This window comes from Canis lupus, chromosome 18, assembly GCF_048164855.1.
Source record: "Canis lupus baileyi chromosome 18, mCanLup2.hap1, whole genome shotgun sequence".
In the NCBI taxonomy this organism is placed as follows: domain Eukaryota; kingdom Metazoa; phylum Chordata; class Mammalia; order Carnivora; family Canidae; genus Canis; species Canis lupus.
The window spans coordinates 8792843-8819018 of record NC_132855.1 but is presented as its reverse complement, the minus strand read 5'-3'; the positions used below and the strand labels follow the sequence as shown (position 1 = coordinate 8819018).

General features: G+C 40.5%; 2 protein-coding genes and 1 long non-coding RNA gene across 3 annotated transcripts; 2 read left to right on the top strand and 1 right to left on the bottom strand.

The window, feature by feature from the left end:
* Positions 1 to 536: 536 nt before the first annotated feature.
* LOC140608640 (uncharacterized) lies at positions 537 to 1650 on the bottom strand. The gene is made up of 2 exons (XR_012010607.1): positions 1512 to 1650; positions 537 to 765 (listed from the first exon to the last, which is right to left on the bottom strand). It is a non-coding gene; the product is annotated as an uncharacterized lncRNA (long non-coding RNA).
* Positions 1651 to 2055: 405 nt separating this feature from the next.
* Positions 2056 to 2214, top strand: LOC140608638 (uncharacterized). The gene has a single exon (XM_072783426.1). It carries the CDS (start codon positions 2056 to 2058, stop codon positions 2212 to 2214), a length of 159 nt encoding a protein of 52 aa, XP_072639527.1.
* On the top strand, positions 2215 to 25685 carry IFRD1 (interferon related developmental regulator 1). Its single transcript, XM_072783425.1, has 12 exons — positions 2215 to 2348; positions 7147 to 7251; positions 7393 to 7477; positions 8185 to 8309; positions 10070 to 10227; positions 13705 to 13755; positions 13866 to 14044; positions 14130 to 14238; positions 17459 to 17593; positions 22123 to 22251; positions 22786 to 22881; positions 24965 to 25685. The coding sequence occupies exons 1-12, from the start codon at positions 2258 to 2260 to the stop codon at positions 25052 to 25054; spliced, it is 1353 nt and encodes a 450-aa protein (XP_072639526.1). The 5' UTR covers positions 2215 to 2257; the 3' UTR covers positions 25055 to 25685.
* The last annotated feature ends 491 nt before the right edge of the window (positions 25686 to 26176 follow it).

The following is a 26176-nucleotide window of genomic DNA, read 5'->3' as shown; positions in this document are numbered from 1 at the left end:
GGCCCCTTGAAGAACATCTTTGAATAACCTGTGTGGCCTGTAGGGATATAATAAGTGGCAATAGAATGTTACAAAGAGCCCTAAGAGTTGTCAGGAGAGAGAAACAATTCTGGTTAAGTATTTATGAAGGAGGTGGCATTTGAGCTAGATCTTGAAAGGCGGGATAAAGTGTTAAGATGAAGGTGAGAGTCAGGGCATTACAAGAACATGGAACTATGTGAGCGATAAAATGGAGGAGGAGAGCAGAGCTGTGTCCTGGGAATGACAAGCAGTCGGTGCAGTGTGGCTGAAGACTGGGATGTGCTTGGGGAAGCAGGGACAGGTGGAGCTGGACAGGGAGCCCAGGCCGGGCTAAGACGGTTGGCATCGAACATAGTGGTAATGGAACCAACGAGTGTTTTTGAGCAACTATTAAATTAGTGTATTAGTAATATAGGGGAGCCATAAATAAGCCTGGCAGCATTATCATGCGTGAAACGTTGGTGAAAACACTGGAAGGTCCCTTAGAGTGCCCAGGTATGAACTGAGGCCATGTGTGAGGAGAACAGGACATGAATTTGAGTTTTATTGTAAAATTGATTGTTCTGGGGGGCACTGGAGAGAGAGCCGGAACCATGTATGAAGTTGAGTTTTTGAATTTGGACATATGGGGAGAAGAGTAGTACTGTGGAGACACGAAGGGCAGACAGGAAGAGGGAAACAGTTGTCCTTTTAACGATATTGAAGTGCAGGTGGCCCATTCCCGTGGAAATGTGCTGCAGGAGGCTGAGAACAAGAGAAGGAGCCGAGGGGAGAGGTGGAGTGGGGATGAGTCCCCCACACTGGGGTGAGGCCGTTGAGTTGGGGCTGTCCTAAGCCTAAGACAGATGCTAATAACAGGTCCTAAATACACAACAAATGTAACGAGTAAGGCCTATCTAGGTAGCACCTTGGAAAATGCAGACCTGTCTAGGAGCACCTCAGAAAATGCAAACCAGGGGATCCCTGGGTGGCTCAGTGGTTTGGCACCTGCCTTCCATCCAGAGGTGATCCTGGAGTCCCGGGATCGAGTCCCACATCAGGCTCCCTGCATGGAGCCTGCTTCTCCCACTGCCTGTGTCTCTGCCTCTCTCTTTCTCTCTCTCATAAATAAATAAAATCTTAAAAAAAAAAAAAAAGAAAAGAAAAGAAAATGCAGAGCTGTCTAGGAGCACCTCGGAAAATGCAGAACACCGTGATACCGGTATTTATAGTTCATGTTTGTTTTACCAGCTGTGAAATTCTCAGAAACCAACTCTTATCCCCGGTTGACCTCTTGGCAGGCCGACTTGTCAAAGGACTCACTCTTGTGCAGAATTTGTGACTCACGTGACACCGAATAGCCAGATCTTTCTAGTTCCTAATAGGAGAAATACCCACACTACACGACTAACTAGACTAAAGCACAGCCTTTTTTGGGGGGTAGGGGGCACACGGGGGGGGGGGTGGGGTAGAATCGCACAGCTCGATTACAGACATTGGTGACCGCTAACCTAATTAAACAGCTAAAACCTTGGAGGCGTTCCCGAGGCGGGCGTATGGGGGCGCCCGGCGGCGGCTGCACGGAAGCCGGGGGAGGTTAAGCAGGAGGCCAGCCGCGACCCAGAGATGAGCTAAGCGGATGGCGTGGCTCCCGGCTGGAAGCTGGCCGTCGTCACCAGGCATACTCGCTCCATTGCTCATCGCCGGGAACAACTCAGGCTATTCCGAGGCGGGGCCGCTGGGAAGTACGGGAGAGGTCACGAGTCGGGAGGCAGGAGGGAGCAGGAGCGGCCCCACCAAGGCGTACTACGTTTCCCAGAGGCCAGTGCGGCAGCGAAGACTTGCTCGCTGGGCCCCGCTGGCAGATTTGCGACATGGGATTGGTAGTCAGCGTCCCTCGGCCGCCGGAGGCGGGCCTCTGGTGGGGAGATCTATAGGGATTGGCTGGTCGGCGTTCGAGTCCCGCCCACATATGGTGACGACAGGCGGCGGTCTTGCTACTTAAGGCGTCGTGGCCCACACCGCCCCGCCTTAGCTCCCGCGCTAGAGAGAAACATGTATCGTTTCCGATCACAGCTCTTCACGGGGATTTCTGCTGCTGCCACCGCCCACTCGTACCCCCGCCGCTTCTCGCCTCTGTTGTTAGCCGAAGACTCGCCTCTTAGCCGCCCGCCGCACAGACGCACGAGTAAAAAGTGCAGCTCCATCGGCTGATCCTCGCTACGCTCCGAGTTTAGGCGGCACCGGGCGTCCCACGATGCCGAAGAATAAGAAGCGGAACGCTCCCCACCGCGGTGGCAGTGGTGGCAGCGGCTCAGGGGCAGCTGCAGCGACGGCGGCGACAGCAGGTAAAGGGGTGTCCCCGCCGCCGGCATCCCGGTGGCCGGCCGGGCCGGCTAGCTTCGGGCACCGTGGGATTTGTAGTTCCGTCCGTCTGGACGTAAGCGTCGGCCGGCCGCCTCTGCCTGGCTGGCGAACTACAATTCCCAGAGTGCCCTGGGGGGCGGTACCTCGCGCGATTTGGATCTGGCGTGCGAACCGAAGTCTTGGGCACCGGCCTTGGGGGCGGGGAGGGAGGGCGGAGGGCGGGGGGCGGCGCGAGTAGGTCCTGGGGCCTGAGAGTGGGTTGGGGTCCGGGGTGACGGGGCGCTGAGCGGGCGGGGGCACGGTTTTCCCAAGCTGGTGCTCGCTCTTCGGAGCTCCCCCCTCCCCCCACGGAGGGTGGGGCCGAGCTAGGATGTGCGGCTTGGCTGTCAGTGGGCGCCTGCGGCCCCCCGACCGCGACCTGGGGTTCTCGGGGATGCCGAGCGTCCGGCGGGTTCGGCGGGGCTCCTGCGTCAGAGGCCCGGCCTCGCGCGGTGCGGCGGGGGACGCGGGGGACGCAGAGGCGCCGTGGCATCCCGTGGCATCCCGTGGCATCCCGGGGCGCTGCCTCCTGGGGAGCCCGCGAGTCCACCTGGCGGCGGGGCGGGGCGGGGCGGGGCCGCTGTCCCAGCCCAGGCTGTGCTGCTGCTGCTAACCGGCACCTGCGGAGATTCCCCCCCCCCGCCCCCCCTGCAGCCGGCGGCCCGGCGACCTCCCCCCCCCCCCCCCCCCCCCCGCCTCCTTTGTGCTGTTCTCCCGTAGGCTCTGCGCCCTGAGGCCCGGACGGGCGACGTGTTGAGGAGCTCAGGTTGCAATTGTGGCCACGACCGTAGAGTGTGTGTGTGTGTGTGTGCGTGTGTGTGGTCTCTGCGAAGGTGAAGCTTTTCCTGGATGGGTAGGTGCTTCGATGAACTAGTGATTCTCTCCTGCTAACTCTAGGCTTAAGGAGAAAGGACTTCGAAGCGGAAAGTCCTAGGAGGCGCGACCGAACTCAAATCGAGTGTTCAACCGGGTGAAATCATCCCATTTAGTAATTTTTTTTTTTTTTTTTTTTGGTTGAGATTTTTGCAGTTAAGCATTGGAATATTCTCAGATTTGGGCCCATCGGAACTACTACTGGCCGTGAGGTGTTTGTCAACACAATTGCTAATCCGACCCTCCGAGTGATAGGCCTTCGTTCTTTAGTAAACAGTCCAGTTTTTTGTTAAAGATCTCTGGAAAGTGGCATTTAAAACGCTTTCCTTGGGGGATCCCTGGGTGGCTCAGCGGTTTAGCGCCTGCCTTCAGCCCACGACCTTATCCTGGAGTCCCGGGATCGAGTCCCACGTCGGGCTCCCTGCATGGAGCCTGCTTCTCCCTCTGCCTGTGCCTCTGCCTCTCTCTCTCTTTCTCATGAATAAATAAAATCTTAAAAAATAAATAAATAAAACGCTCATGAATAAATAAAATCTTAAAAAATAAGTAAATAAAACGCTTTCCTTTAGGATTTATAGCAGCACGAGCACTTGTGTTCCTGCATTAAACATTGGCAATAGGAATGGGTTACCATACTTGAAGTTTTTCCCTTTTCTTCATATCGCTCCTTGATTGTATGCCCGCGGTCGGTATTCATGAAATTGGTTCGTGATCAAGATGTAAAATACAAAATTTGCTTGTTGCAGCGTCTCATTGCTGTGTGTGAATAGGGAATACCTCTGTTCTTTTCTGTATTTCAGCTTTTCCTTCTTCGTTTTATTTTCCTTTTAAGTTTTACCTCTTGTTGGTGGAACAAACAATGATGAAACAACAAGCCAAAGTCACGTTAAAAATTGTAACTGTGTTATTAGTGGCTTCCTCGATTTGCAAACAAACCTTTATTCCGTCTGAAGCTCCCAAGTTTCCTTCCTTCCTGGTACTAACAGAATAACCTCAGGTGGTGGTGGGGGCTGCCTTTCAAAATGTGCTTCCAGGCTCTTTCCTTATCTCCCATCAGCCTTATTGCTGTTGCTTTTTTTTTTTTTCTTCAATATTTTCAGTAGAAAAGGTGAATTTAAACACTTGATTTAGCATATCTAAGCAAATAGAAAAGAATTCAATTAGTTTCTAAAACTGTACAGGCTTTGAATATCTTTCGAAATTTAAACTAGAACTTGTTATCCGTGCTTCCCTCTGGTGAGTTGAGTATGCAGTGCGATTTATTTTTTAAAATCAGAATTTGGGGGTAACCCTGGGTGGCTCGGCGGTTTGGCGCCTGCCTTTGGCCCAGGGCGCGATCCTGGGGTCCCGGGGTCGAGTCCCACATCGGGCTCCCTGCATGGAGCCTGCTTCTTCCTCTGCCTGTGTCTCTGCCTCTCTCTCTCTCTCTCTCTCTCTCTCTCTCCCTCTCCCTCTGTCTTCCTCTCTCTCTCTCTGTGTCTATCATAAATAAATAAATAAATAAATCTTTTAAAAATAAATCTGAATTTGGTTCCAAGTGGCTGTATTATTCAATAAATGAATAAATAACTGAGAAGAGATGGAAAGTTGTCACAAACTTGTGCTTTTCTAGCTGCTTACTTTGTTGGTATTTTTAAATATCTAGAAGAGTTGGGATTCAAATGAGATTTTAACATGTACAATCAAAAGATAACCAACTTTCCTTTCACTTTAGTTGATTTTCCATTTAATTCTCTTTTAAGTTAGTGAAAGGTTCTAGAAAGCTGGTAAAATTGACAAGTATGCATACTTTCCATTGCACTTAATTTAAAGAAAGCATCTTTTATGAAAGAACGAAACCTTGTTAGTTAAGTAAACCTAAGAAATAAAGACTTCATGTGTCTAGAGTGCCACCTAATTAATATTACTTGAGATGGCAAGGTGGGTGACTTTGATCTAGGTATCAGGCATTCATACAGGGTTTTCTTGATTTTTTGGCAGTTTCTTTAACTTCTCTTTCTCTGGAGTCTTGGAAACTGAAACGGAGAGAAAGGAGCTGAGTAGGAGCTATATAGGAATACTCTTCTTGGCAGTTTAGAGGTAGACTGAATATGAAAATAAAATGAGTTGACTTGTGACTAGGTATTAGTAGTAGTAAACAGATGACTCTGAACTATCCCCATGACTTCAAATCATGAAGACAATGAAGATAGACCCAGAAATAGAGTATGATATCATAGGTCTTGGGTTGTTTATTCCTGCCCTAAGCACTCTGATTAATACATTATGGTATCCTGGCTTCTTTATGCTTTCCTACCTTGATTGGCAAAGTTACTCCTTTGGGATACCAAATAAATTTGAAGGCTGCTTGGCACCTTCTGTGGATTTAAAAATCAGCCAAATTCTCTCTCTTGATTTTTAAAAAACTCCAAAAACCCCTAAACTTAGCAAGCTTAAACCTAGAGGATTAAAAAAAAAAACTTTTTTAAAGGTAATTAAGTGCCATGAATTTTTTGAATATAGGCACCTAGTGATAATTGATGCAATCTTTGACTTGACTGATAAGGAAAATTGGGCTCAGAGGTGAATCAGGTGACCCAAAGTCACTTCGGGGGCAGAATTTGGAACTTACTTTAACTCCATGCTCAATGTAATTCATGACTGAGCATTACTTCTGTTAATATTAAATCCCCACAAAACAAAACATTACTATGGATTTATTTATTCATTTTTAATTAATTTGAGGAAAGATTCTAGTTTTAAAAAATTTTATTTTGGGGCACTTGAGTGGTTCAGTCAGTGGAGCATACGATTCTTGGTCTTAGCGTTGTGAGTTCAAGCTCCAAGTTAGGTATAGAGATAAATCTTTTTTTTAATATTTTATTTTTTAGTAACAGCCCTGATGTTTTTAAACTGTTGGGTTTGGGGATCCCTGGGTGGTGCAGCGGTTTAGCGCCTGCCTTTGGCCCAGGGCGTGATCCTGGAGACCTGGGATCGAGTCCCACGTCGGGCTCCCGGTGCATGGAGCCTGCTTCTCCCTCTGCCTGTGTCTCTGCCTCTCTCTCACTGTGTGCCTATCATAAATAAATAAAAAAAATAAATAAAAATAAATAAAAATAAACTGTTGGGTTTGTTAACCTTTCTTTTAAAGATGAATTCTCTAACAGGCTTTTATACTATATTAAAAACCAAAATTTTTATTTTACTCCTCCCCCCCTTTTTAAAAAATATTTATTTGAGAGTGAGCCTACACACGTGCCAGCGAGCAGGGGGAGGGGCAGAGAGAGAGAGAGAGAGAATCTCAAGCAGCAGACTGTGCACTGAGTCCAGAGCCCTACATGGGGCTTGATCCCAGAGCACGTCCTGAGCTGAAATGAAGAGTTAGATGCTTAATCAACTGAGCCACCCATTGCCCCTCCTTTTTTTCCTCTCTTAATTCAAGTTATCTTTAAAACTACTGTCTCTCAATGTCTTAGTTCTTCACACATGGTGTGTAACTTAAAAATTAACCCATTTGCCATGTTTGTGTTTGCTAAGCTCATTCTCCTTGAAAAATAAACTTCTTATTCTCTAATTTCACACTCTATTTCTGGATCTATTGTAGTTTTCATGATTTGAAGTCATGTTTTGGAGATACTTTTTTCAGCCATAATACCAGTTTTTGATACATTTCTGAAGTTGATGTATATTGTAAACAGTTGATGGTCTGAAAAACAGGTGAATTGACTTATTTAAGAATATTTTTTTTGTAGCATAATCATCCCTTTTCTTAAATAAGGTTGGGATTTTAGTGCTGGGTTTCTGCTAAGTAAATTTAAAAATTCTCAAGTTAAATATTTGAGCATATGGCAATACAGTTATTTACTTCCACTTTCTTTTACCTAATAGGTGGCCAACATCGAAACGTTCAACCTTTTAGTGATGAGGATGCATCGATTGAGACAATGAGCCATTGCAGTGGTTACAGCGATCCTTCCAGTTTTGCTGAAGATGGTATGAGTTTTAAATTTAAATTGACAACTTTAGATAAAAGGATGTTTTAGGTAGAAGAATTTTTAGAGTTAAGGCACACTATCACTGTTCCCTGCTTGTTTTCTACTTAAATTATAATGGTTAGTTTATATTATTCCTTAGGACCAGAAGTCCTTGATGAGGAAGGAACTCAAGAAGACTTAGAGTATAAATTGAAGGGATTCATTGACTTGACCCTGGATAAGAGGTAGGAGATACTGGAAATTCTGTTCATTCTGTGTGATTCTGATCAGCTACTATGTATATTATGTGCAGTTTTCTGATTTAACAATATGTTTTTCTAAGCTTGATTTATTTACTTTGGATGTATTAATGTTTCTTATTCCTTTGGACTTTTAATGTGGATAGGAACATGCCACTAAAAATTAGATCAACTCAAGTTAGTCATTATTCTAGCATAATAGCATTAAACTATATATGATTACAACTGAAATAGATTTGTTGGATTCAAAGTTCTTCTTCAGCTAGAACAGGTAAACTTTACTTTAAGCCTCTTTTCTGTTCATTTTGTAGCAGACAGAAAAAAGAGCAAAGCTAAATTTTCATATTTCATAGTAGTTCTAGAGCTGACTTATAATAATTAAAAAGCCCCGAAGATTCACATATGAACTCTAGACTTTTGAAGCATCAAAATAAAGTGAGCTTACTTAAATATGTCATATAGAACATGTCTTTTATGTCTTTTGTGTAATAAGATAAATTATGGATAAAAATTAAAGAAAAATGGTTAGAGCTTGATGACAGCGATAGAGGGAAAAAATCTACAAATCTATGAAGAGAAATTGAGGGAAATAGTGAAGTTTTTACAAGTCATTGTCTTATGGTACACTCCAAATGGATCTTCTGGGTTTTTTTGTTTTTTTTTTTTGTTTTTTTCTGTTTTGTTTTAAATAGTGCGAAGACCAGGCAAGCAGCTCTTGAAGGCATTAAAAATGCACTCGCTTCGAAAATGCTTTCTGAATTGATTCTGGAACGAAGAATGACTTTGACAGACAGCATTGAGCGCTGCCTGAAGAAAGGTAACCTTCTTTTTGAGTCAGAGGCACCAAACTAAAAAGGGATTTGCCACCTGCTTTGCAGTAATGCTTATTAAGGGAAATGGAAAACTGGCTCACTCTTTCAACTTTAGAGTTGTCAAGGAATATGCCATGCTAATTCAAATTAAAAATGAGACTTGTGAGAAGTGGTGTTTTTGTTTATGTAATAAACAGCTTGAAACTCGAATTGTGGATTGCCATCCTTTTTTGTATTGGAAGAGATGATCACCATTCTCATATATAAGAAAGTCTTGAAAACCTGTGTCAGATTTTCACAAAACTTATTATTAAAAAAGCCATTCTACTTCATTCTCCTGAAATTTAAAAAGTATTATAATCACATAGCTTATTTTCCCTTGCGGTTACTGAAAACATCAATTATACCTGTGAATGACATCATTTTTCAGGATATCCTTTAGAATATTTGAATTCTAGAATTCTGTGATAGAAATTCTAGAATTCATATTGTTGTGATCATAGAACTTTTAAGAATGAAGAGAGACCGGAAAGGTTAAGTCTGGTATTACTGGACTTCATTCAGCTTTAGGAACCACCAAAATTAAAACGACCTAGAGATGCCATGCCAGCATAATTATTTTGCCAAGTAAGAATATTGTGAGAATAATGACCTTCTGTCATTAGGTCTTTATTAACAAAATATTTCTAGTGCCAGAAATGTGGGAAGCACACGTGCTCTTTTAAATTGAATGAGCTTACTAGGTTATGTCCTTGTTTTTCTTATTTTACTTCAGTTGAAAGCTTTGTCATGAATGGGTATTTGGAAACCTTACATCTATTCCATCTCTCTCATTGTACGGAATAAAGGCCTAGGAAACGGGAGATTGGTCTAAGGTTATATAACTTCTTGTGGTATAGTTGAGCAGAGCCAACTTTTTTGAGATAGTACAAAGGCTTTGAGTTGTTTACATTGGAACTATTTCCTATAATGGTAGCTGGATTAGATGACCTTTAAAAACTATATTCCGATCTGTTTATTTTATAAATTTTTAATTTGTCAGGTATTCATTTGGTGTCTGCAATTTCTGTATGGTCTTAATCCTTTATTTTTAACTTTATTGTTATTTTCAAAAGCTTCTAATTATTTATTTGTGAGAGAAAGCATACACATGCAAGTGAGAGGGGAGAGAGGAACCCAGGGCTGGATCTCACAACCCTGAGGTCATGACTGAGCCAAAATAAGGGTTGGATGCTTAACCGTCAGAGCCACCCAGGTGCTCCAAGAATCATTTATTTTTAATTCCTTGTTTGTTTATAAAAAAAAAAAAATTGGAGGAGGGGAAGCCCTGAAGGCTTAGTTTACTTCATAGGCTGCATACATCTGAAATGCTTGAGCAATTAACTCAGGGACTACCTGAGCACTGTTCTGTGAGTACATGAAAGATTTGGAAGGTCAAGGCAGCTTTGAAACATATTATTTTGCTGATTTGTTACACTACTCCCTAAAGAGCAGTGTTAATCTTCATTTCACTGCTGAAGAAATATGTTTTGAGAATAAGAATTGTAAGTCATTTGGCTAATAAGTGGTGGATCTAGGGTTTGAGTCAGGTCTGTTTCCAGAGTTTGAGCTCACTATATTTGCAGCTCATGTCAAAGTTTAGAACATATTATGGGATTTTATAAATGGTAGATGATAGTTTGGAATTGTACAAATTAGGGAGATTGCTCTTTTAGTAAGTCTTCTCAAAATAAGTTTTCATGTTTGCACCTTTGCTTTCTTATAGGTAAGAGTGATGAGCAGCGTGCAGCTGCAGCATTAGCATCTGTTCTTTGTATTCAATTGGGCCCTGGAATTGAAAGTGAAGAGGTTTTAAAAACTCTTGGACCAATCCTAAAGAAAATAATTTGTGATGGAACAGCTAGTATCCAGGCTAGGCAAACAGTAAGTATATGATTTTTTAAATTTCTAAACCTATCTAGGAATGACACCCAGATACTCTAATGAATGATCTAGGAAGGTTACATTTTTTTAAAATAGATTTTTTTTAAAGATTTTATTTATTTATTCATGAGAATATACAGAGAGAGAGAGGCAGAGACACAGGCAAGAGGGAGAAGCAGGCTCCATGTAGGGAGCCTGATGTGGGACTTGATCCCAGGACTCCAGGATCACGCCCTGAGCCGAAGGCAGGGGCTAAACCGCGGAGCCACCCAGGGATCCCAGAGTGAGCAGACTTAATACGACAATTGTTTTCTTAAATTTTCTGAGATGCCACAGACCATACCAGATAGAGCAGATTTCTACGTCTTTGCAATCAAAGGGCATACTCTGATAGGAAATACTATCTTGAGTTATTTAGGATGATTGAAGAATAATTTTGATAGGAACTTAAATGATCTAGACAGTGTTTATTGGGTGGTTATTTTTTATTCTAAGAAATGTAATAGGTATTTAAAAAAAAAAATTGGCTGCTGTGGCCTACAAGTCCTTATGAAAAAGCTGAATGCTTTATTTCCATGGGTGGATTTGGGTATTAGATGTAGGAATCTGTAACTTGTGAGATACTCATCTAGTCATGTCATGGGATTTGAAAAACCTTTCATTCTCTAATTTGATATTTATCACCCATAACTTTAGATTGTGGGGTTTGTTTTTGGTGTGCTTTTGTGATTGTTACAAACATCCTTCTGGGTTTAGAAAGTGGATTTGGATCTTAATGGATCTTAAGAATCTTTATCTTAAGAATTTAATCTTAGTAGATTTGAATCTTAAGCTGTTTTCCTAAGAAAAAAACAGTTCAGGTTTAAAACTTTTTTAATACTGACTTTTCACATTAGCCTTCTCTTTAGTATTACTTAAAGTAAATGGTGTTGATCTTTGTGTCTGATAAACCCTGAAATCTTAGTGGGCTTAATAAGTTTATTTCTTGCTCATATCACTGTGTAAGTGGGCAGAGCCCGTGGGCGGCTATTCTCGGCCCTACCTTTAGGTCCTCTGTATGGCAGCTAGGATGGCTAGGTGGGGAAAGAAAGAAGGCAGATAGATGCTCAGGCCAGAACACATCACTTAGTGGCCCGTTGCTTGGTTTACCGACTATATAGAGGCTGGGGATAGTTAACCTGTTTCGCCATAGGCAAAGAAATAGGATTTTGGTAACTTCATAGGAATCTCTGCCCTCTAGCAGTTAGTAATCCCCAAATAGCTAATTAAACTTTTGCTCTTTACATTTTTATCCCCTCTTTTTGGATTTTCATGCAACTTTTGAATCATGTGGGACGGTAGAGGTATTTTAAAATGCTCGACAGAAAACACTTGGGTAGATATTTGTAGTGAGCCGTTAATTTTTGTTACATGTGCGTTTGTTGTCTTTTTTTTAAATACATTTGATGCTTGCTGTGAATTAAAAAAAAATACTTGACAGCTAATGGGACTAATTAGCTTAGTTCTAATTGTTAAGCTACCTTTTTTTTTCACTTAGAGGCATCAAAAGAAGAGATGTGGTTTTGCCTCTGCTGCTTGCATAGAACAAGGATTTACAGATTGAAAGTTTTGAAAGTTGCCTTTACTGAGAATAATACCTAGACTACTTTTTAATTTTAGCTATGTTTAGTTTTTTTTTAAGATTTATTTATTTATTTATTTATTTATTTATTTATTTATTTATTTATTTATTATTTATGATAGAGAGAGAGAGAGAGAGAGGCAGAGACAGGCAGAAGGAGAAGCAGGCTCCACGCCAGGAGCCCGATACAGGACTCGATCCCGGGACTCCAGGACCACGCCCTGGGCCAAAGGCAGGCACCAAACCGCCGAGCCACCCAGGGATCCCCGCTATGTTTAGTTTTTACCAGGATGTAGTAAGAAAATAAAATTGTGATCCCAAGCAGATTAGTGCCACAAGTGTCCTCATGATACCAGGCACTTGGGCATGTGAATGGTGACTTTAAAGACTTAATGCCTTAGTGGCACTCAGAACAGCACGAGAAAATTTAAAGTAAAGACGGAAATGGAGAATAAAAACTCACAAATTTTAAATTGTTTTCATATGATTTATTTGTTGAGAACGGTGTTCTGAAAATTAATGGCTCTTTTTTTTGTTGTAAGCAGATTGTATATAAATTTTGCTTTTTTTTTTTTTTTTAAATTTTGTATTCTGAGCTCCATTTTATTTGGTAACTTATACTTTGGTATGGTAGTCCTCTAGTGTAATCACTTGTTGAGCCCCCTCTTCCCCCTAACAAAAGGCAATTATAAGATTCCTGACCATTTTTCAGCATATTCGGAAAAAAGTGAAATCTGAATTAATGAGATCCCTGTTTAGGTGGCAAGTTTGAGGACCTTTATTTGTTTATCTTTAAGATTTTATTTAACACAGAGAGAGAACCAGAGACTACAAGCCAGAGGGAAAGCAGAGCGGGAGAAAGAAACAGACTCCCCACTGAGCAGAGAGCACTAGGTGGGACTTAACCTCAGAACCCTGGGATCATGACCTGAGCCACCCAGGTGCCCCAAGGACAATTATTTAAATTTTAGGAGATTTCTTCTCCAGGTGTGCTTATTTCTTGGAAAATGATTTTTTTTAGAAGTTTTCATAATAGGGTCTATGTAAAAACAGATGAATGTAAATGGTTTTCAGTGCTTAAAAACCTATAACAAACACTGTGTTTTTAAGGTTTTTAATAGAGTAGGCTTCTCTATCTCCAATGTGCAAACTTCATCTCTGTCTTTAAATTGGAGTTGGAAGTTTGAAAAGGGTCTGTTGGGTTAATGAAGGAAGACCTAGGAGAAATTGAATAACTTTCCTAAGGTCATACTCTCAGTTTGGTAGCAGAGTTTGGGTGAAACCCATTCCCCCCCCCCTTTTTTTTTTTAAGATTTTATTTATTCATGAGAGACACAGAGAGAAAGAGAGGCAGAGACACAGGCAGAGGGAGAAGCAGGCTCCATGCAGGGAGCCCGACATGGGACTCGATCCCGGGTCTCCAGGATCACACCCTGAGCTGAAGGTGGCACTAAACCGCTCAGCCACCCGGGCTGCCCCATTTCCCCTAACTCTTGATCCTATGTTCTTTCTCTCTTTTTATTCATTTTTCAAAAAGATTTTATTTATTTATTTGAGAGCGAGAGAGAGCATGAGTGGGCGTGGTGTGCAGAGGGAGAGGCAGAAGCAGACTCTACCGAGCAGGAAGTCCAACACGGGACTTCATCCCAGGACCCTGGGACCATGACCTGAGCTGAAGGCAGATGCTTAACTGACTGAGCCATCCAGGCACCCCTCTCTCTTTTCATTCTATATTTGGGACCAGTGTAGTCGTGTAGTTGAGAAAACTTCCACATTGAATTCTAAAAGCAAGAAGATGCAGAAATAATAAGAAAATTACAAATACTAATGTCTATATTTACTTTTTTTTTTTTTAGTGTGCAACTTGCTTTGGTGTTTGCTGTTTTATTGCTACAGAAGACATTACTGTAAGTAGAAAACCCTTGACTCTACTTATTTGCACATTTCAAATTTAAGGTGGTTACCTTATTTCATGTTCTTTATTTTTATTTTTTTATTTCATGTTCTTTTACATTAGGAGCTGTATTCAACATTGGAATGTTTGGAAAATGTCTTCACCAAGTCCTATCTAAAAGAGAAAGACACTAATGTTATTTGCAACACCCCTAATACAGGGCTTCATATCAGCTCGCTTCTTGCGTGGACATTATTATTGACCATATGCCCAATCAGTGAAGTGAAGAAAAAGCTCGAGATGTATGCACTCTTAGTTTCATATTTTATAAAAACAAAATTTATTGGCATAATTCATTGTGTTTACACAGTAATGACTGTTTTTTAGGCATTTCCATAAACTTCCAAGCCTCCTCTCTTCTGATGATGTCAACATGAGAATAGCTGCTGGTGAATCTTTGGCACTTATGTTTGAATTGGCCAGAGGGATGGAGAGTGTAAGTATCTGATGGATAGAGGAAAAAGATTGTGTCGCAGGGACCATTATTCTATCATTATCTTCATAATGAAGAATTTGATGATAACCTTGGAGTACGGCCACCTTGAGAATCAAGTGATTGCCCTGCCTCTTGGCAGTGGTGATACAATAATTTTTTTTTTTTTTAAGATTTTATTTATTTATTCAGGAGAGACACAGAGAGAGAAAGAGAAAGGCAGAGACATAGAGAGGGAGAAGCAAACTCCATCCATACAGGAGTGCCTTGTGGGACTTGATCCTAGGACCCCAGAATCATGCCCTGGGCCGAAGGCAGCCCCTAAACTGTTGAGCCATGCTGGCGTCCCGGATATAATAATTTTAAGAGCATATACCGGTAGGGGTTGGTAGAACAACATTTGATTATAGTTAGTTAATTACACTTAACTCTTGCTATCTAGAGAACTCAAGTTTAGGGACACTGTTCCTCGTGGAGAGAGTTGTTTACTGCAGTCTGTATGGATCTGCTGGGATTTCTCAGACACAGGGCACAGTAAGGTGATTGAGGCACGGATGCTTTATAATAAATGTCAAACAAATGGATGAGATACTAAATTGACATGAGTTTGAGATCCGATGAGTTTAGTCACTGTTGTTTAACTTCTCTGAGCCAAAGCTAGGAGCAAACATGGCCCTTTGGACTAGGATGTGTGCTTTGCAGTCCCCCCCACTGTGTCCATGGATGTTTGTTACATCCATTTGGCTCTCAAAGGTATTTGAGTTTGTAATGGGTGATCAGCTTTACCAGTTTGCCTGGCTCTGTTCCAGGGTTAGCACTGAGTTCTCTGTTCCAGGAAACCTTTCATCTTAGGCTAACGGGGGACATTTGGTCACCCCATTTCACGTCCCCTGTTTTGAACCTTGGGTTACTTATTAGCTACTTTTTAGTGTAGGAACAAAGACTATATTTCTGGAACGAAACCTTCTCTGAAGTTAAAGATGTCATTTAACAGTTAATAATTCATTCCATTCAAGTCCTATGTTTAGAAATATCTGAGAAACGTCTTTTTTAGGCTTCCCCCAGCCTATCCCCTTTTCTTTGAAGGATAGCAGGTAGGAATGGAAAGAAGTTATTAATGCTTTCAGTAGCAAATGAATCTGCTTATTTGAGAAATTGGACTAAAGTTTAGCAATCAATCTAATTTTATTGAGCTAGTTAATGGCTCCTTAACCTCAAGGCATAGAAGCCAGATGTCCCAATTTTTTAATCTTCTGTTTTTCTACTGGCTAGAAATGGTAATTTCTTCTCTTTTTCCTTTGAAGTGTATCTTAAAAGTAAAGTGATAATGCAGTTTAAATGATACATGTTGAATTTTTAAAAAATTTCATAAACATACATTTATTATTGCCCACGTATTGTGTATTCTCTGGGTTTAATAAATCATATAAGATAGCTAGGGGAACTCTGATCAAATTATCCATGTTTGGATAAGTCCTTGTCTAAGGACAAAAATGAATGGATTACAAAACGGAACCTAGTGTTCTGTTTGCTATTTTTGTTAAGCTTTTTCAAAGGAGCCAGTGTGTGGTGGTGGTGGTGGGAGTAGTTATAGGGTGTTCAAAAAATTAATTAAACCAAGTGTTCATGTATATATAGGCTCATTTAAATTAGGGTTTTGGTAGCAAATTCATAGCATTGAAATATTCAGAGCCTTTTGCTAACATAGTTTTAAGTGGACATGAGGAATTAGGAGTTGTTTGTGAGAGCTCTCTAGTGCATTATGCATGTTTGTTCTGTAACCAAACTGGTAAGAGCGTACTCTGCGTCACTCTCCCAAGTTCAAATCTCTTTTTCCACCCTTACTAGTTGGATGATGTTGAGCAACTTCTCTATGCCTCAGTATCAGTATATTTAAGATGGAGAATAAAATAGTAACTACCTCATGGGGTTGTTGAGAACATAGGATAGATACAGTGTAAGCGGTAGCTATTGTAACTGTTCACTAAAGTGAGGATTACGTCCCCCTCTTTGGCAGTCATCTTTTAGTAGTGGCCTTTTAGGAGCTCTCTAGGATAATCTGTAATAAGATAGACTATTTACCGGGCAGAGTTAACAGATCTTGGCAGCCACATAACATACTGACTCAGGAAAATATACCAAAATATAGTGTAGACAGACCTTCCCCAATTCCTTTTTTATCCCCCACCTAACCTGCGACAGGGGAGGTGCTGCAGGAAGGAGGGGAGGTGCTGCAGGAAGGAGGCCGACCCACACACCCCCTTGTGTGTTAATGATTACGCTATTTTCTTTTTATTATTGCTAAGAGTTAAGGTATGTGTCTCCGAGAGCCCGGTTTTCATTTGTCCCTGGGTGAATAGTTTTACTGTAGAGTTATCCTAAACTCCAATAAATTGGCTTTTGGATGCTATTTTATGGACTATTTTTTATGTTTTACATTTTCTTTTTAATGCCCAAAAAGGTTATGGAGAAATTTCCCTACAGTACTTAACATTTATTTTTCCAAGTTAGTGCTATTGAACTCCGTGATTCAGACTGTAAAACTAGATTGAGTTTTACTGATTGCAGGGGTCGTTTACAGTGGGTTTTTTCAACTGTGCATGTTGATATATTATTGGGCTGGATAATTTTTTGTTGGAGGGGAGTCAAACCAAGGTAGTAGCAAATAGTAATATATTTCGTGGCTTCTCTTCAAAGGGGATTAAAATATTTTCTCTTAGCTTGAGTAATTTAATTACTTGAGTTGCGCACTTGATTTAAAGATTTTTTAGAAATGAGGGTGCTTTAGGCATTACTGATAGCTTGTACTTTTAGAATAAGAATATTTGGAATTCTGGGGATGTGTGCTTTGGGGACTGAAGAGTGCCAAAGAATAGACGTTGTTATCGTATTTGTGGTATCTTCACTGAACTTTGAAATCTCAGAAATGTCTTGGATATGGTAGGAGCACAATAAGCATTTGTTGAATGTATCTGGATATACTTGGGAGGGGAATGTTAATTGTTTAGTGGGAGTATATCATCTTGTAGTCAGCATTTCTGGATTAAAATTTTTGCATGATATTATAAATGCTTTAACGTGTGCCTGTATGCCAAGATCTCTAAAGAGCTCAGAGATAATGTGATTCTTTTACCCCTGCTAGGTATTCTTTGTTAGCTAGGAAAGGTTGGGGGTGGAAAAGAACCCAAATAACGAACTAAACAAAATTGTTTTTCCTGACCAGGACTTTTTTTATGAAGACATGGAATCTTTGACTCAGATGCTTAGGGCTTTGGCTACAGATGGAAACAAGCACCGTGCCAAAGTGGACAAGAGAAAGCAGCGGTCAGTGTTCAGAGACATCCTGAGGGCAGTGGAGGTAGGTCTCTTAATGCTCTCTCTAATGGCTACTCCTTTTTTTTTTTTTTTTTTTTTAAGTAGACTCCATGCCCACTGTGAGGCTTGTACTCATCATTACCTTGAGATCAAGAGTCAGTATGCTCCACCAACTGAGCCAGCTAGGCGCCTGCTACTCATTTTGAAATGAGATTGTTTTAGGCTAACCTGGACAATTGGGTCATTTTTTTTTTTTAATTTTACCTTTCATCAAAATAATTTTCTCATTTTAAACCTGGAGTAGGTTTTTAACACAGACATAAAGACAGCTTTTTTTTTTTTTTTTTTTTTAAGATTTTATTTATTTATTCACGAGAGACTCAGAGAGAGGCAGAGACACAGGCAGAGGGAGAAGCAGGCTCCATGCAGGGAGCCCGATATGGGACTCGATCCTGGATCCCAGGATCATGCCCTGAGCCAAAGGCAGAAGCTCAGTGCTGAGCCACCCAGGTGTCCCAACAACTTTTTTTTTTTTTAAACTAAGGAAAATTTAATTCTGACACATAAAGGTACTTTTTTTTTATGTTAAAAAATATTATTTTTTATGTTAAAAAATAATATTTTTTTTTTATGTTAAAAAATAAGATTCATAGTTTACAAAAGTGTATTCAGGTGTTGTACTTGCCATCATTTAAGCTGTGGTACTTAGCACGTACATACTAAGTACAGTGCTTTTTATGGATAGTAAATTATTTCCTACCCCTCAGTACTTTTAAGGAAAGACCTTTGTATTCTCCCTAGGAAGCCTAGGTGCTAAAAACTGAAATAACAAAGCAGCGTTTATTTTTTTTAATATTCTTTTTTTTTTTTTTTTTAGATTTTATTTATTCATGAGAGACACAGAGAGAGGAGTAGAGACATAGGCAGAGGAAGAAGCAGGCTTCTTGCAGGAAGCCCAATGTGGGACTCAATCCCAGGACCTCAGGATCACTACCTGAGCCAAAAGCAGATGCTTAATCACTGAGCCACCCAGGGATCCCAAACCCAGTGTTTAAATAAGGGTTTAAAATCATCTGATGCTTGAGAACCTTGTACAGTGTTCTAACCTGTTTCTATCTGCCTGGCAAAGAAATTGATTTAGAAACCTTCAGGGATTTGAACAGAATGCATGGTTAAAAGGAACTGTAGGATAAGAGCAGTTTTACTGTGGAGAATATAAAATTTTTTGTTTGTTTTGTTGGCCAGGTAAGAAATATTTCTTGGATATAAAGAATAAATATCTGGGTTTCTTGCTATATCTGATAGAGCAGTTCAGTTAAGAATGTCACCAAAGAGTCATTAACTTGACACGTATATGAAAATTTAGAATGGGAATTTAAAATAAAGATGCTAAGGCTTCATTCAGGTGCAGTTTTGAAATGTTGCAGTGATTCTCATACATAGCCTGCTTAAGAACTACTTTCTTCTAAAGCCTGGGGTATAAAATAGTTTAGAGATCTTCTGGGATCTAAACATTTTGGTTAATGCTAACTGTCATTTCATTACAGTAATATTGTATATTTACTCTGGTTTTTTATAATGTAAAAAACAAAACAAAATCCTCAAACTTGAGCAGACATCTATATTAACAATTGATCCCTTTGGTTTTAAAATTTTAGTGTGGCTGTATCCCCAAATTAAGCTGTTTTCTTGAATAATTACAAACTACGCCTCTCTTGGGATGTTGCCTCTAAAGAGAAGATAATGGTGTGTTGTGGGTTTTCTGGATTAGACCTGACGTCACATTTTCTGTCTGGATGCATCCTCTCTGGATAATAGATTTTTTTTAAGAGTCAAAACAGGATGTGAGCAGACCCTGTGACAAACCCCTCAGCCTAAGCCACCCACAGCACATGGCACTGATTCTTCTTAGACACAAGCCAGATCTCCGTGTCCACCAGCTCTAACAGGTCTCTGTGTGCCTGTCGCTCTTGCCCAGCACCACTCAGTGAAAGCGTTTTCTTGGCCTCGTGATTCTGACCTGTGGTGCTCTCCCTCCCAGGCCTTATGCACCCTCTCCTCTCCATCTCAGGATTTCTGCTTCTCCCCTTCCATTTGACTGGCTTCCCTGTGCTCTGCCTCAGTGCACCTGCCAATGAAAAAGGTCTGTCCTCACAGCCTTGCTAAGTGTTTTTGTTTCTTTGCTTAGAGGAGAATTTTCCCTTTTAGGTGTAGTTATTGGTGCTTTTATCATTTCTTTTCCTCCAGAAATCTTTCTTTAAGCTCATGTATTTCTTAAATCAGCAAGCAATATGTTAGGTCCCTTGACATTCAGTTTTCTTATTTCATTTCCATTATAACACTTAAGCAACAGAATTATCTTTTTAAGGAAAAACAGACTAAAGGCATAGTTAAAGATCAGTAAGTAGCATAGCTGGAATTTGAACCTACTGTGCTGTCTTTCAACTGGGTCAAGTGCTGCTGATCGGGCAAGGGACAAAGAATCAAAGTGTCAGTGGGCTTTGTCAGGTAGGTCATTGGTGATGACCTTTGTAAGTGCAGCTTCAGCAGAGTGATGGCAGAAAAGCATGATGGAAGTGAATTGAAGAGTGAATGGAAGTGAAGAAATGGGAGATGGTCTTTTTTTTTTTTTTTTTAAAGATTTTATTTATTTATTATTGAGAGAGAGAGAGAGAGACAGGCAGGCAGAGGGAGAAGCAGGCTCCATGCAGGGAGCCTGACGAGGGACTCAATCCCGGGTCTCTAGGATCACACCCCGGGCTGAAGGTGGCGCTAAACCGCTGAGCCACTCCGGCTGCCCAGAAGATGGTCTTTTGAAAAATGGATTGTAATTGAAACGGGAAGAGAGTTGATCAGTGGACTGGGGGGAGGGTTTGTTATTGTGTCTTGTTGAAGATGCTGGATCAGTTTATGGGAGAAGGAACCCATGGAGAGGGAACATTTGAAAATATAAACGAAAGATTGAGAGTGTGATGTAAACAGTATGATTTGCCTTGAACTGGAGAGATTTAGGAGAGGAGTAGGTAAGGGTGCGGATGAGTTAGGAGGGAGTTCTTTCCTGGTGTGTTAGTATTTTCTGAAATACGGACGGCTGAAATAGTAGAACCCTTGTGGGTTTCTTTGAACTGTTGTGACAGACCAGGCACTGTATGAGGCTCACAGGTTTATCTCACACATCTAACAACTGTGGTACAGGCAGGGAAAGCCCCACCTGACAAGCAGGGGCATAGACCCAAAGCAGTTAAATTACTTACCAAATTGACAAGCCGGCAAGTTGTTAAGTCTAGAGTTCACGTTCTTTTCTCCCATATTACATGTCGTGTCTGCTGACAAAGAAAGGAGCTAGGTAGATGTGGGGAAAGCAGTTGGCGTGCTCAGGTTCCATCTCCTTTCTCCCGTCCCTGTGGTGATCCACTGTTCGCTACCTGCTTTCTCTTCATAGTCCTCATTCATCAAACAATGGAGCAGCCAGGTCTTTTTCATCCCAGGTTCTGCCCCTATTCTGGGTGACTCCTCTGTGTTTTGAAAAACCCTATTCTGTATTTGGTACAATGATCTTTACATTTTCTCTATTTCCGTTCACTTGATTCCCTCTCAGAAATTATCTTCTGGCAAAATTGTTCCATCTCTAAAGTCTTTTTTTTTTTTTTTTTTTTTTTTTTTATTTATTTATGATAGTCACAGAGAGAGAAAGAGAGAGAGGCAGAGACACAGGCAGAGGGAGAAGCAGGCTCCATGCACCGGGAGCCCGACGTGGGATTCGATCCCGGGTCTCCAGGATCGCGCCCTGGGCCAAAGGCAGGCGCCCAACCGCTGCGCCACCCAGGGATCCCATCTCTAAAGTCTTAAACTCAGTTGTTCCCTCTCCTTTCCTCCTCCCTCCCTCCTTATTGTTAGAGAGTGAAAGCTGAATGAGCACAAGCAGAATGTGAGAGGGAGAGGGAGAAGCAGACTTCCCAGCCCATGCGGGGCTTGATCCCAGGACCCCAGGATCATGACCTGAGCTGAAGGCAGACGCTTAACCGACTGAGGCACCCAGGGATGCCCCCTCTCATTTTCTTAGTAAGCCTGCTCTTAGACCCTTGGAGTCGTCTAGTTGGTGGTCCTTTATTTTTTGGTTGGTGTCTTAACCCCATTTGTCTTCTCTTGATCCCTTCCCTTCTCAGTACCATCGCTGGCGTGTGGGGACATCTTGTCTTCTGACTTGTCTTGCAACCTCCTCCTCCTCCCTCCCCATCTTACCCCCCATTGGCAGATCAGTACAGATATCTGATTTTTTTCCTTCAAGTTTATCAAGTGCTCTTGAAATTTAAAGACATTCACAACAATGTGGTTTTGCCAGTATTATTTATCTGAACTCAGTTGTGCCAAGTCTATGACAACTTGGCAAGTTTTACACCCTTCTATTAGGATAGTACTTTCTAGTCTATTCACATCTCAGGGATGGAGGTATCAGGTTTAAATCATCTTTTCTTACCTCAGCATGTAAATGTGTCTATTTAGAAATTATATTTATGTATCTCTTCAAGCCATCTTAATTTCTCTTAATATTTTGGTTGTTTTGTTGGCTAGGAACGGGATTTTCCAACAGAAACTGTTAAATTTGGTCCTGAACGAATGTATATTGATTGCTGGGTCAAAAAACACACCTATGACACCTTTAAGGAAGTTCTTGGATCAGGGATGCAGTATCATTTGCAGGTGAGTGAGTGACTTCTCTGTGTGTTTGCTTTTAAATTAGGGAGCATTTGACGGGATAAGCACGGGTGTTATGCTATATGTTGGCAAATCGAACTCCAATAAAAAAATATACAAAAAAATGAGAGAGCAGCTTTAAATGTTCTCTTAATGGGCTTTTGAAGTTGGTTGTGCAGAATACTTTCAGCAGGATACAGAACTATAATTTATTTATTTATTCATTTATTTATTTATTTAGATTTCATTTATTCATGAGAGACATTTTTTTAAAAGTAAAATTGAGTAAATAAACTGTTCTTTTTGTATTGTATAAATCGGGTGGATCATCTATAAATTTAGTAGAGCACTGTTGCTTTCCTCATAACTTTGTCGGATTCGAGGCATTGGAAACAGTTTAGTCTTAGAAACAGAAAATAAGTGACCTGAGTGCTTATTTATAAGCTCTGCATAACTTCCGTTAATCAGATTTCACTCTGTGTAATAAAAAAAGAGCTGGTATTTAATAATGAGCCTTATTTCCTTTCTGTTTTACCAAAGTCCAATGAATTCCTTCGTAATGTATTTGAGCTTGGACCCCCCGTGATGCTTGATGCTGCAACACTTAAAACAATGAAGATCTCTCGTTTTGAAAGGGTAGGTTTTGTTTTTGTTCTCCTCAAGACTAAATGCATTGAAGAAAAGCAGAGCCAAAGCTTTGATTCTCCCAGGTGGGGGGGAGGGTATTTAGTATTTAGTCTGGGCTAAATAGGTATTTAGTGGAGTCTGGGCTTACAGTGCTTCATGCTGTATCAGACACAGAACAGCTGTATGAAAATTGTAGAAACTTTACTGCGTCTAGAGTATGGAGGGGTGATAATGAATAATTTTATCCATAATCCCATTAACGTAGAAATTCTCTCCCTTTCTTGTTCTGTTAGCCTTTTATATTTAAGAATAAGTCCATAGTGCTTTTATATCTGACAACTAAACCTACTTAATAAGTACCAGATTCATTTTGCAAGTTAAGGAAATATGTGCTCAGAGAATTTGTAACATTCCTCAAAATTTCCTTAACATTTCAAAATTCTTAATTATATTTTTATGTTTTTACCGAGGTGAAATTCATATAACATGAACTATTTTAAAGTGTACAATTCAGAGCATTTAGTACACTCAACAATGTTTTGCAACTGTCTGTCTAGTTTCAAAATATTTTCATCGCTGGGAAAGGAAACCTAAACCCTTTAAGCATTCACTTCCCATTCTCTCTCCCACTTCCCCCCAGCTGCTGTCAGCCGCTAGTGTGCTTTCTGTCTCTGCATTTACCTATTTTGGATATTTCTTATGAATAGACTCATGTATCGTGTGACCTATTGTTGGCTTTTTTCATTTCGCGTAAGGTTGCCAAGGGTCATCCATGTTCTAGCGCACACCAGTACTTCAGTCCTTTTTGTGGCTGAATGAAACCCCATTGTGTGGCTGACACCACATGATTATCCAGTCATCCATCCATTGATGGACATTTAGCTTGTGTCCAGTTTTGGGCCATTGTGAATAGTGCTGCTATGAACATTTGCGTACAAGTTTTTGTTAGAACAGCTGTTCTCAGTTCTTCTAGGTTTATACCTAGGAGCAGAGTTGCGGGGTCATATGGTAGTTCTGTGTTTAACTTTTTAAGGAACTGTTTTCTGTAGGGACTGATTTTGCATTGCGATCAGCAGTATATGAGTATTCCAATTTCTATGTCCTTATCAACACTTGTATTGTGCCTTTTTTTGTTTTTGTTTTAAATTATAGCCATATTAGTGGGTGTGAAGTGCAACATTTTTGTATATATATGTACATATATATATATAATTTTTATATATATATATAAAACTTTTTTAAAGAATTTGCTTGTTTGAGAGAGTGTGCTCAGGAGCGTGTGAGTTGGGGGAAGGGCAGAGGCAGAGAATCCCAAGTGGACTCCACCCTGAGCAAGAAGAAGCCCAATGCCAGGCTTGATCGCATAATCCTGAGATCATGACCTGAGCCAAAACCAAGAGTAGGAGCTTCACTGACTGTGCCACCCGGGTGCTCCTGAAGTGCTTAGTTAGATTTATAGACTTTTTATAGTTAATCATTTATATGGCCATGTAATTGATTGTTGGGTATTTTAATATTAGTATCTTTACATACTATTTCTCTTTTGAAATTTTTCTCTTCACATGGGGATATGGGGCTGGATTACTACTTTTTCATATGTACTGCCAAATTACCTTCTAAAGTTATTCTATCATTTTGAATTGTTTCTAGTAATGAACAAAGGCACATAGCAATTACACACATTCTTGACAGCATTGAGTTTTAGGATTTAAAAAAATTTGTTTAATTGGCATCGAGATGGAAGCTTATTGCTTTTTTCCATGTTCTTTTAATTAATTGGATATTTTGCTCACTTTGGTTCATGATTTGTTTTTGCTTTGATCAGATGAAATGATGCATTTTTTTTAACTTTTTGTTGGAATTTTCTTGGTATTTTACATATTTGATTAATATTTTTTCTTAATACAGAATAGCTATCATCTATTTTGTGTTTTCCCCCTTGTTCTTTTTGCGTATGTGTTTTATAAACATTTAAAATATTGATAAAGTTGAGTTAGCTCATTTCTTTCCTGTGATTTTTGTTCATCCTTTTCTTTATCAGGATACCTTAAGCTTTAGTGATCCACATGTGTTTTCCTTTCCTCCATTTCAGCACCTGTATAACTCTGCAGCCTTCAAAGCTCGAACAAAAGCTCGAAGCAAATGTCGAGATAAGAGAGCAGATGTTGGAGAATTCTTCTAGATTTTCAGCACTTAAAGACCACTTTCTAATATATATTTTTTTTAATTTCTAATGTATTTAAACTAGAGACAGTTTTTATCTTGGGTCAACATAGATAGCTTTTGTAGCAGCAGGGGTTATATTATAATTTAATGTACAATATTGCAAATGGTGAGTTCTGATTATTAAATATTCTCTGTAAATCATTAAACATAAATAAAGTGTAATGTTTGGGCATTTTCTATTTATGAGAGAACAAAAATACAGTATTTCACAATGAGGAAAACTATTACCCAAGGTTAAATTTCTTGATTGTGGTTGTCCAAAAATATTGATTATAATGGTGTAAATATACGAGGCATTTAACTTAAGATGTTAGGCAAGTTCTGAATACAGTTTTGGGAGCTAGTTCTTCTGGAAAAGCTGCTATATTTTAATTTTTAAATGGAACCTATTAATTTTGTCACTGGGATCAACAGAATTACACTACGAGACCTTACAGCTGCACTTAAAGGTCATTCAGTCCAGCTGTTGGGAGTTCATGAAGAATTAGCATACGCCAGAAAGGCTGCTAACCTTGACCTCTGAGGGTACTAACACATTTTATCTGCTATATTCTTGTATTTTGAAATAAAGATTTTTCACATAAGAAGTGCTTCTTTTCTAATAGAAATAGTTATGAGTTTCAAGTAGAGTTCACAGTGACCAATCTAGATAGGGAGTGAGACAAAACTTGCTTTGTATATTTGGACGCATAAGAATAAATGAAAAAAATGTAGCCATGTCACCGGGAGTAGTACTGTAGAATAATAGTGTAGTATATCATTGGGATTCTAGTTACTGATTTCTTTGGTATTAGTGTAGAAAACAGTAATAAGAGGGCGGTTGAAGCATGTACACTGTAGAGAAGAACCCAAGTCAGTGAAGGTGCTTCCCAAATTAGCGTTCTTCCTCTTTCTCCTCCTCAACACCTCCTGGGAGGTCTGATGTGACCCCTCCCTGCACACGCGGTGGCCTGTGGAGTCTCTCTGCCTCTGGGAGTCTGCGTCCCATCCCTCAGCTCCGGTGCCGGGGAAGACCACCTTGGAATCCAGAACTTGAGTCTGCGTGCTTTCACCTCCTTGTACTCCCAAGTAGCTTAGA